This window comes from Ursus arctos, unplaced genomic scaffold (genome assembly GCF_023065955.2).
Source record: "Ursus arctos isolate Adak ecotype North America unplaced genomic scaffold, UrsArc2.0 scaffold_42, whole genome shotgun sequence".
NCBI lineage: Eukaryota > Metazoa > Chordata > Mammalia > Carnivora > Ursidae > Ursus > Ursus arctos.
The window spans coordinates 611,281-623,616 of record NW_026623059.1 but is presented as its reverse complement, the minus strand read 5'-3'; the positions used below and the strand labels follow the sequence as shown (position 1 = coordinate 623,616).

At 44.3% G+C, this 12,336-nt stretch overlaps 1 protein-coding gene across 1 annotated transcript; it reads right to left on the bottom strand.

The window, feature by feature from the left end:
• Nucleotides 1-6,298: 6,298 nt before the first annotated feature.
• On the bottom strand, nucleotides 6,299-8,521 carry LOC113249988 (disintegrin and metalloproteinase domain-containing protein 29-like). The gene has a single exon (XM_026491415.2). It carries the CDS (start codon nucleotides 8,519-8,521, stop codon nucleotides 6,299-6,301), a length of 2,223 nt encoding a protein of 740 aa, XP_026347200.2.
• Between the last annotated feature and the right edge of the window lie 3,815 nt (nucleotides 8,522-12,336).

Here is a 12,336-nt window from a genome sequence, read left to right as displayed (position 1 = left end):
CAGGGAGTTTTCTCAGTCCTGGTGTGTAAGGGCACTAATCCCATCATGAGGCTGCACCCTCCTGACTGAAGGCCCCACCTCCTTGTCCCATCACATTTGTGTTAAGCTTCAATATGGGGATGGTAGGGGTCACACACATTGAGCTGATGTCAGTAACTGGAGGATCAATTAGTTATTCAGTGCAGGTGAAAGGCTCCTCCCATTCAGCACCCAACCTGAGGATTTTCATGGATCCAGTAGAAGCTTCTGGTCTCTGCATACACAGTGAACACAAGATCTTCAGAGCCAGCTGATGACCTTGGGGAGAGGACAAATTCCACCTGAGACACTGGGGAAGCCTCTTTCTACTTCTAATAATTTTTAAAGTATTTTCTGCTTATGTATTATCATTCTCACTGTCTAGGGACTCAATTTTCCCCTACACATATTGGTCACTTATTTTCTCTTTTACTAATTTTCACAGTTATTGCATGGAATTAGTCACCAGACTTGGTATTCTGATGATTAATTAGTGGCACCATAAGGCTCATTCCTCCCTTTTCTCCCCACCCCACACCTTGAAAATCTCATAAGAAAGACTAGGTTCAGTGCCTTTGATGTTCCATATCCATCACAAATTTTCCACCATTGATCCACAATAAAATCCCTGATTTAGTGTCTTTTCATGGGTTTATTAAAATATTTTTGACATGCTGTGTGTTATTCTCTGATATCAACAGACACCTTGATGATGGAGGGGATAAGCATTTTATATTCTTTTACTGGGTGTGAATTATATCACTGATTCAACAGCTTTACCAAGCTTGGTTGGGGTCCCTCTGCCTCTCTACTCTGTCAACTAAATAGATGATGTGAGCATGGTGTCCACACAATGACCCCAAGCACTGGGGCCATTCTCCTTTACCTTTGGCTTCATGAGGTCCCTGTACCTTATGTCCAGCATGCACTTTAAGATGGTGGCTCATAGCTTGTACACTGAGCTGTGTGATATGTGGTATTGAGTGCAGCTGAATGTTTTTTATGGAATTTGGAGCTTACATAAGAGTATCTGTAATTATTTGTCATTTCAGGAAAGACTTAAGCAAGTGTAAGCGAATCTGTCTTTTGTGCATTTAAATACAGGTTTCCCTTATTATTAGTAACCATTCTATTTACAGTTATAGGAGATAAGAAGTGTCCTGGGAAACAAACTGAGGGCTTCAGAGGGGAGGGGGGTGGGGGATTGGGATAGACTGGTGATGGGTAGTAAGGAGGGCACATATTGCATGGTGCATTGGGTGTTATACGCAAACAATGAATCATGGAACATTGCATCAAAAGCTAAGGATATACTGTATGGTGATTAACATAACATAATAAAAATTATTATAAAATAAATAAAGAAAGAAAAAAGAAAAAAGATATAAAGTTTCATCTATGAATGGAGACTTGGATTGCTTCCATATCTCGTCTATCGTAAATAATGCTATAATAAACGTAGTGTTGCATACATTAAAAAAAAAAGAAAGAAAGAAAATTATAGAGTCCCCTGGTAACCTGACTCTCTATTCATGCCTTCTGCCTATTTCTTAACTGGATTATTTGCTTTTTGGGCGTTGAGTCTCTGAAATTCTTTAAACATTTTATCAGATATGTTGTTCGCAAATATCATCTCCCATTCTTCCCTCATATGTGGAATTTAGGGAATAAAACAGGTGAGCATATGGGAAGTGGGGCAAGAACAGAAGGAGGGAGGGAAACAAGCCATAAGTGACTCTTAACAATAGGGAACAAACTGAGGGCTGATGGAGGGAGGTGAGTGAGGACTGAGCTAAAGGTTTATAGGTATTAAAGAGGGCACTTGTTAAGATGAGCGCTGGGTGTTATATGTAAATGATAAATCAAGAATTCTACTCCAGAATATTTCACTGTGTAATAACTAACAAAAATTGAATTAAAAAATTAAAAAGTATTCATAAAGCAATTCAGCAACGTGGCAGGTCACAAAATCAATGAACAGAAATCAGTTGCATTCTTATACACTAACAATGTGAATGAAGAAAGAAAAATTAAGGAATCTATTCCCCTTAAATAATACTAAAAACCATAAGATACCTAGAAATAAACCTAACCAAAGAGGTAAAGATCTGTACTGTAGAAACTACAGAACACTTATGCAAAGAATTGGGGAAGACAAAGAGATGGAAAAGCTTTCCATGTTCATGGATTTGAAGAAATACATTGTGAAAATGTGTATGCTGCCCTGAGTAATCTGCACATTCTTTTTTTTTAAGATTTTACTTATTTATGTGACAGAGAGACAGCCAGCGAGAGAGGGAACACAGCAGGGGAGTGGGAGAGGAAGAGGCAGGCTCCCAGCGGAGAAGCCCAATGTGGGACTCGATCCCGGAATGCCGGGATCACGCCCTGAGCCGAAGGCAGATGCTTAACGACTGCATTACCCAGGCGCCCCTGCACATTCAATGCAATCCCTATCAAAATACCATCAACATTTTTTCACAGAGCTGCAACAAATAATCTTAATATTTGTATGGAACCAGAAAAGATCCTGAATCACCAGGAGAATGTTGAAAAAGAAAACCAAAGGTAAGGCCATCATGTTGCCTGACTTCAAGCTATATTAAAAAGCTGTGATCATCAAGACAGCATGGTATTGGCAAAAAAACAGATGCATAGATCAATGGAACAGAATAGAGAGCCCAGAAATAGACCCTCAACTCTCTGGTCAACTAATCTTTGACAAAGCAGGAAAGAACATCCAATGGAAAAAGACAGTCTCTTCAATAAATGATTCAGGAAAAATTGGACAGGTATATGCAGAAGAATTAAACTGGACCATTCTTGTACACCATACAAAGATAAACTCAAAATGATTTAAAAAAAAAAACTTAATGTGCGACAGGAATCCATCAAAATCCTAGAGGAGAACATAGGCCATAACCTCTTCAACATCAGCCACAGCAGATTCTTTCAAGACATGTCTTCAAAGGCAAAGGAAACAAAAGCAAAAATGAACTTTAAGGACTTCATCAAGATCAAGAGCTTCTGCACAGCAAAGGAAACAGTGAACAAAACTAAGAGGCAGCCCATGGAATGGGAGAAGATATGTGGCATTTTAGATAAAGGGCAGCTATCCAAGTTCTATAAAGAACTTAACAAACTCCACACCCTAAAAACAAATGATTCAGTCAAGAAATGGGCAGAAAACATGAAAAGTCATTTATCCAAAGAAGACATACAAATGGCTAACAGACACATGAAAAAGTGTTCAACATCACTAGCAATCAGAGAAATACAAATCAAAACCACAATGAGATACCACCTTACACCAGTTAGAATGGCAAAAATTAACAACACAGGATACGAGTGTTGGTGAGGATGTGGAGAAAGGGGAACCCTCTTACAGTGTTGGTGGGAATGCAAGATGGCACAACCACACTGAAAAACAGTATGAAGGTTCCTCAAAAACTGAAAAATAGAGCTACCCTAAGACCCAGCAATTGCACTACTAGGTATTTACCCCAAAGATAGATATGTACTGAAAAGAAGGGGCTCCTGCACCCTAATTTTCATAGCAGCAATGTCCACAATAGCCAAACAGACCCAAAGTCCCTTATGCCCTCAGGATCCTCCACTGGGTCCCTGTCTGCAGACGTGGTGAGCTGATCCAGTTTGTGGAAAACAAGTCTTCTGCTGCAGGAAAATTCTTCTTGTCACATGTGGGTATGGTATCCATGCTGTCTAACACCTGCTGTCCTGGTTTTACTATGAATTATTTAAGTTCAGCAATCAGAGCTTCTTCCTTCTTATCTCAGTGGGCTCTGCAGACTTGGGTCAGTTCTTCCTCAGGGGGCTTCCCTTTTTTATCTGGTCTGCCTCTCCTACTCCGATGGCTTGGTGTGGTTGGCATGGACTTTAGGAGCAGTGACAAGTGTAGAGGCTCCTCTAGGGTGTCCCTAAGAAAACAGACCTGTTCAGGGTTTTTGAAGAAGGTTGAATTTTGGGGGTTTGATCACCCCAGTCAGTAGGCACATGACAGGTGCTGTAAGAAACAGCTCACAGGCATTTCCAAAGACTCACAAGAGCCGATCAATGCCCTTGTCTCCCACCTTATGGACAAATAATTCCAGGAAATCTCACATTTCCATGATGGTGTGGTTACCTATCTCCATGTCTCACTCATGCTTGTCCTTCGATGTGTTGATACAGTGGATGGCAATGAGGAACACCTGGGATAGAAGTTGCTTCTTTCCCAACAGTGTGTGGTGACCTTCTGTGCTGGGGTGTCCAACTCAGCCCTTGAGAATTTGGGGATTATTGGGGACAGCCGAGGATTGCACCCACAGAGGATGCCTGTCTTGGCCATGTTCTCCATCCAGGCTGCCATGATGCTCCTGGTAGAGTTGCAATGATCTGGGGTAGGGCTGCCACTCTAAGCTCTACACCTGATTCCCGGCTGCCACACACCGGTCTCCCCCAGGGGAGACCCAGCAGCTGGTCTCCCCTTTGGCAATAACCTAGGGGCACTGTCCTTGGTTCCCAGGACCAAATAGGCTCCACCCCCAGTCCCAACCAGGGGAAAGAGGCAGAACCCTACTGTCCACTTTAGCTCCCCTGCTGTCAACCCAATACTTTCCCATATGATTATAGCTCATCCCAACTAGGCCTGACACCTTGCTCAGTCTTGTTTAGAGAAGAATAGGAAATACACACACCTGGGGCTCCCCAGGCTGGTTCCTACTGTTTCATCTTTGCCAAGAGTCTGACCTTTTACAGCACTGAACATTTAGGGTGTGTCTTCCTGGCAACACCTGGCATCAGCCCAAGCAAAGCTACAGAACACCAACAAGCAGCAGCTCCTTCCCAGAGAGGCTAGAGGTCTGGGTGAGGAGGTGAGTGAGGCATTCTTGTCTCCAAGGCATTAGAGGGGGGCACTGGTTGCATCCCGGAAACCATCCTTGTAGACAAGAGTGTTGGGGAACCACAGCTGCTGTACTGAATTAAGAACATGCAGACTGTGTCCTATTGAAAGAATAGGCATAAGCTGCCCACACTGGGTTAACAGGTGACTTCCTCGGCATCTGAGCTCCCACTCTGGGGACATGAGACCCACATGGCCGTTTGACTGAAGGTGGGGATTCACTACACCCCACCATGGATGTGGAGTCCCAGATTTGATGATGTACACATCCCAGAAGCAACGGGTCCATAATGTTTCACAAGATCATCTCTGTATGATTTTTTTCTTTTCTTTTATTATTTTTTAATTTTTTATTTATTATTATTATTATAATTATTATTATTATTAATTCTATTATGTTATTTTAGTCATCATACAGTACATCAATAGTTTTTGGTGCAGTGTTCTATGATTCATTGTTTGCTTATGTATGGTTATTATGAAAGCTGTCTGGGAGAACCTGAGTGGGAATCCCAGGCAAGCTCTTATCTAAGGGTGATGGAGGGGGGCGGTGAGTGTGCATGTGATTCTGTGCCCCATGCCCAGGCAACAGCTCAGAACATCAAGTTGATTTTCTCACCACATCTGCTCAGCTACTGTCACTGCTGAGCTCCCTGAAATGCAGACTAAGAGGCAAGGGAGGCATGAACATTCCAAGGGCTCCCTCTGGATGCTGAGGTCGTCAGTGGGCACTTCTGCATACCTTTCTGATTGATTTCATGGGATTCAAAGTTCAGGATCATGGTCTCAGTCTCCCACATTCAGAAATTTGCTCTCCAGGGAGCCATGGCTTGCACTAAGGGAGACTGCTCCCCAGTCACCCTCCCCTATGACCCACAGCTACCCCAGGGTGGGACAGGCAGCATGGGTGGGGAGTAACCCTCCGTTGCCCTGAACCCACTTTGGGACTGGAGAAAGAGAGATTATCTGCACAATGAGAGAAACCTCAGTGATCTCATGAGCACTGTTTTGGAGAAATGTCATGAGTTTGCTCCTACAGGAGACTGTGGCAACTTTCTTTAATTCTGCACCCAGGGACCTCAGCTCAAGTCCCAGTGGCTCACTCAAGTGCTCTGGATAGTGTCTCAGGCTCAGTGTGGGTTCTTACAGGCTGACAAAAAAAAATGAAGACACCATCATTGTGCACTTTATAAGTTTTATTTCAGAATGTTGGTCAGTGACCTATGACACAACTGGTGTGAGAGCCCCGTGATGTGCATAGGGACCCCTGTGTCTCCTACAGACCCCTGGAAATGTGGATGTCAGTTTTGCCATGTCCTTACTGTAGTTTCTCCTGTTGTAGTGTAGTTTCTCCTGTGTTATTCTCCTGTGGATTGTCTATTTGTTGTTCAAGGGACTGGGGATGATTTCAGGATTGGCTTCATCAACTATCTTTTCTTTAACTGTAACAGTCTTGATTGTTCTTACGTTGGTGGCAAAGCCAAAGAGAAATGCAGCTATTAAGGCATAAATGCGAGCAAAGACCACTCTCAGATATATCACTGATTCATCATTTTGCCTGACTGATCGCATTCTACTAGGAGGGGATCCACTGTCTATGCTCCCACCAGCACCTCTGTCAATGCACAGTGGAGGATCCCAACCTACGTGGCAATGACAGTTCCTGTTATTGTTGCAAATCCCCCTGTAACTGCATTTCTCAGGTAAACAGTCATAATTCAGCTGAGCCACAATGCCATTGCAGTAGGTGTTGTTACAGAACTTTCCGGGAGCACAGGGAGTACCAGGTCTCACGTGACCAGCATCATTTGCTCCTGTGGAGCGATGTGAGTCCAGCCCAAAACACAAAAACCCCAAGATCAGAGACTGATGGAATCCCACATGTTCTTGCAATGGAGGGAGATGTGTGACATTACCACATTGCAGCCTTCCACACTGAATGTCATCTTGGGCACAGGCGTTACCTTTCTTTCTCCGAGCATCTCTTGTGCAGTATCCATATCTATCTCCTCTTTTATTTATGTCATAGCAGGCATCTGCACCTTTCACAGCATTTTTACCAAAGATTTCTTGGCAGTGCACAGTGCGGTCAGTGCAATTTCCATGATAGCAGTAGCCCTCTTCAGTGCATGGGGTTCCATCTTGCATATAGAAATCATCAGGGCAGGCCAGGGACTCCCCACGGCAGTACTCTGGAAGGTCACACATAGTTTGGATTGGTCTGCAGAGTGTCCCAGCAGGGGAATAGATGCAGTTTGTACAGCATCTGCCTGTATTACATTTGCTGCCAGTGGTGAAGGTACAATCACTCGTACAGCACGGGTTCCTGTAACACTGTTTGAAGGAGCCACAGTCACACTCTTCGCCTTGATCCACTATGTAGTTTCCACAACGATCGTGGGTTAGGCTTTTATTGAAATATATCATATCAGTTCTGAATATGCAGTCAGCTGTTGGACCACGCAGTACATGGTTTAAATGTACAAAGGTACAGTTACTGAAGGAATCTGTCAGACCAGGTGGTCTGTACATAATGCACGTGGATCTTCTCTGGCAAGTACAAGTTACAGTGTCATAGTAGAAACCAAAACTTCTTCCCACTTTTTGCGCTGCTATGATAGACAACACTAAATACTGTCTGCCTAGGTAACCAAGCATGATGAGGTTTTTATCTGAGCAAAAACTATATATGGCAGGTTCAATATCATTATCCTCTGGCCATTCTTTAATCACAATTATGGATGAATGTGGTTTCAAACGTGAATACATACTATATCTAAAGTGTTGAAAATATTGATTCCCAACCACGTTAACTGGATCTCTCCTATCATAAATGATAATGGAGGAAATATAATAACTTACATCAACAGCTTGAAACAATGTGTCAATTAAACTAAATACCCTTATCAAGAATTGGGCACATTTTGACACGTTATTGAATACAGCATACATTGAGTTGGAACTTAGGGCAAGTGCTTTCACATTTCCATGATGGGATGCATACATCTTACTAGAGATCCTGGGGACAGCACTGGCATTTGCTTGAGAGAACATGGGGTCCCTAACCTCCTTATGTCCCAGTTCATAGGTAGGTCCTGTTGCATTGGTGTCTGCCACTATCTGAGAAACAATGTGTTCAAACCTTTGGGAATTGCTGAGGGGTTTGATTTCATAGGCAAGGTCATCCAACTTCATGATACCTTCAAGACCCCCATAGCACGTGTCCACGGTGACCATGGAAAGGGGAATCTCCTCCAGGTAGCCGAGGTAGTAACAGTCTGGAGGGATGAAGGGGTAGTCCATCTGCAAGGCTTCTTGGTCATCCTGAGTCATCATCAGCAGATGTCTGGACCAAAACAGCTTCTTGCGCCGCATGTGGATAACGTGTCTCTTGCCCCCAAAATGCAGACTGTAGGACAGCCAGCCTGGCATCTGAATGCCTTTGCCGTGGTGCAGCTCCTTCCTGGGAATGACCACCTCAGAGGAGATGTAGCGCCATGAGGGACGGCCTTGAGAACCTCGGACAGGAGCCAGTCCTGCCCAGAGTACAAGTAGCAAGAGGAGCACCCTCATGGTGACCTGGCCCTCTGCCAGCCCCATGCCCCTTCTCAGGGACATCTGTCAGTGAGACTGGGTAAAGGGAGGATCCTCAGGAAGCCAGGTCTAGAGCATCTGACAGGAGACAGGGCTGCCTCAGGCTGCCAGCACCCTACACCTGGGAGCCACCTGTGGGGATTAGGTCACAGTCACAGGGTGTGGCAGTGGATGGGTCTGACGTAAGTTCAGCTGGGCTGGTGGTGGGAGAGGTGGGTGGGCCATGTGCATGAGTGTTCACATGGACATGGGAAGGGAGTTGGACCCAGAGGCATCCCTAGATTCAACACGTTTAATCTTTCCTCCAGATACTTGAATAGGTGACATACAGTTATAACAGAATTAACTCCTTTACCACTTCCATCTCCCATGGTACTTCTGAGTCACTTTCAGTGGTTTGCCCCCATTCATCACTCTGGAGGCCACTCTTTCCTACTTCCTTGGCATGTGGAGGTAGACATTGCAAATTTTACCTTATATGTGTTGAAAATAATGGTTTGTAATGTTACATGTCTTAGCACATGCCTTATTCTGGTTTGCCACTTATTTGCAAGTCATTTTATCCTTTTGGTTTTTGCATTGAAACTTCTTTTGAGCTTACTGAGTAGAGTAACTACTCAAAGTAACTTTGAGCTTACTGCGTAGAGTAGAGTAGAACATCGTGTGATGTTCGGTGAGTTACAAGTTTGTATGTCACTTTTTTCTCACACCAGATGGTGAGACCAGAATGTACCACTGACCACATATGAGACCCAGCTTTCGTTTCCTGTACTCCTCTATTTTGGTTCTTTCCTGGACTTAGGCAGCATGAGTGGTTCCTTTCTCAGCTGAAGACACAGGGGAGCTGGGGTTACTTTCATAGTTGGCATCATGGAACCTGGGTGTACTCAGGAAATGTTACCAACAACTCTACTCCCTTCTTTGGTTAACTAACCAAACAGCCCCCCCCCTTTTAAGTCCCCTGTGTCAGTCAGAAACCTCACTGTTGGCTTTTCAAAAAGAGTGTGACTCTGTCCAGGTGTCTGGTCTCCTGAGTAAGGCTTACATTCCTTTCCAATCAAAACTCATCTCTTGGAGAAAAAAAAAAGATGGCGGAGGACTAGGGAAACTTTTTTCAGCTGGTCCCCTGAATCAAGCAGGATATCAAACAGATCATCCTGAACACCCATGAAATCAGGCCGAGACGTAGGAAGATACATCTGGATCTCTACAAATGAACATCTCCAGCACTGAATATTAAGGTACAAAGTGGGGACTCGTGAATCCGCGCACAGATATCGGAAGATAAATGGAAGGGGAGGGAGCTGATGCGCTTGGGTGCTGGGAAGCAGTAGCGACGTGCACTGGGAGGCAGGCCAGAGTCACGGGCCTGCGAAAGAGCAGACTGAGACCGTGAGCCTGGGAATGCGCATGCTACCAGACTGAAAACCAGAGCTCCGGAGCACTTGCTGGAACCAGACTGATACCGGAAGCTCGGGAGTGCGTGCACAACCAGACTGAAAACCAGTCTCCAGAGCACGTGTGAACCACACTGAAACAGCGAGCTCGGGATCACGCATGGGAACCAGGGGTGGCTGGTGGTGTTAGAAACACAAAGGACAGAGAAGTGCCAGCCCTGGAAGTGAGGGCTGAGAGAGCAGCTGTAGGGCGCACAACCTGGGACGCTGCAAGGGTTTTAGCAGCACCGACAGAAACAGAGTTAAAGTGGCCAAGAGAGCTCAGTGGAGAGTGGACTGCGATCTCTCTGTTCTGAGACAGAGGCTAGGACACAGCCACTGCTGCTCTGACTCTCAGAAGAGTCACAGACAACCTCCAGGGAAAGCAGCCGGAGAATAAAAGCCTGGAAATACCAGCTCACATTGTGCCCATCCCCATCCCCACTTGCAGGGGACAGGGAGACTCTACCCAAACAGGGTTGCCTGAGTATCAGCGCAGCAGGACCCTCCCCCAGAAGGCAGGCTGAAATATCAAGAAGCCTACATCCGTAAGGTCCCTATAAAACAAGTGCACACTACCTGGGTCCTGGTCAGTAATTTGGGCTCTGGGCATCCCTGCAACCTCTCCTCATCAGAATGATGAGGAGGAGAAATCCCCCACAGCTGGGAAAAAATAATGAGTCTGTGGCCTCTGCCACAGAACTGATGGATATGGACATAACCAAATTATCGGAAATGGAGTTCAGAGTAACAATGGTCAAGATGATGTGCATGCATGAAAAAAAATATTAATGAAAATATTAACGAGAGTATAGAATATCTAGGGCAGAAATGAGACCGAACCTGGCAGAAAGTAAAAACGCTATGAATCAAATGCAGTCTAAACTAGATGCTCTGAGGGCCAGGGTACATGAGGCAGAAGACCGAATTAATGAATTGGAGGATGGGATGGTAGAAGAGAAAGTTAAAACAGAAACTTACCTCAAAAAAACCCAATCTCAAGAATGTAGATTATGGGGGCGCCTGGGTGGCACAGTCATTAAGCGTCTGCCTTCGGCTCAGGGCCTGATCCAGGCATTCTGGGATCGAGCCCCACATCAGGCTCCCCGGCTGGGAGTCTGCTTCTTCATCTCCCAATCCCCCTGCTTGTGTTCCCTCTCTTGCTGGTGGTCTCTCTCTGTCAAATAAATAAACAAAATCTTAAAAAAAAAAAAAGAATGTAGATTATGGGAGATTACTGACTCAATGAAACGTTCCAATGTCAGAATCATCGGCATCCCTGAGGGGTTTGAGAAAGAGAGAGGTCTAGAAAAGATATTTGAACAAACTGTAGCTGGGAACTTCCCTGATCTGGCAAAGAAAACAAGCATTCATGTCCAAGAGGCAGAGAGGACCCCTCCCAAGGTCAATGACAACAGACCTACACCAAGTCACGTCATAGTGCATTTGCAAATATTAGATCCAAGGATACAGTATTGAAAGCAACCAAAGGGAAGAAAATCCTTACGTACAAAGGGGAAAATATCAGAATAACGTCAGACCTTTCTACAGAGACCTGGCAGGCTAGGAAGGTTTGGCAGGGTATTTTCAAAGCTCTATCTGAGAAGAACATGCAACCAAGGATCCTTTATCCAGCAAGGCTGTCATTCAGAATTGATGGAGAGATAAGCACCTTCCAAGATCAGCAGAAACTAAAGGAATTCGTAACCACCAAAGCAGCTCTACATGAGATATTAAGGGGGGTTCTTTAAAAGTAAAAAGGCACCAAAAGTGATATAGAACAGAAATTTACAAGCTATAGAAACAAAGACTTCACAGGCAACATGACATCATTAAAATCATATCTTTCAATAATCACTTTCAATGTGAATGCCCCAAATGCTCCCATGAAACTCCACAGGGTTGCAGATTGGATAAAAAGACATGACCCATCCATTTGCTGTCTACAAGAGACTCATTTTGAACCTAAAGGTACATACAGACAAAGTGAAGGGATGGAAAGCCATTTTTCATGCCAATGGACCTCAAAAGAAAGCTGGAGTAGCAATTCTCATATTAGACAGATTACATTTTAACTAAAGACTGTTGTTAAAGATACAGAAGGACACTATATTATTCTTAAAGGATGTATCAAACAAGTGGATATGACAATTATAAATATCTATGCCGCCAACAGGGGAACAGCTAGATACACAAGCCAACTCTTAACCAGAATAAAGAGACATATAGATAATAATAAGTTAATTGCAGGGGACCTCAACACTCCACTGTCAGCAATTGACAGATCGCCTAAGCAGAAAATGAACAAAGAAACAAGAGCTTTGAATGACATACTGGACCAGATGGACCTCATAGATATATATAGAACACTACACCCCAGAACAA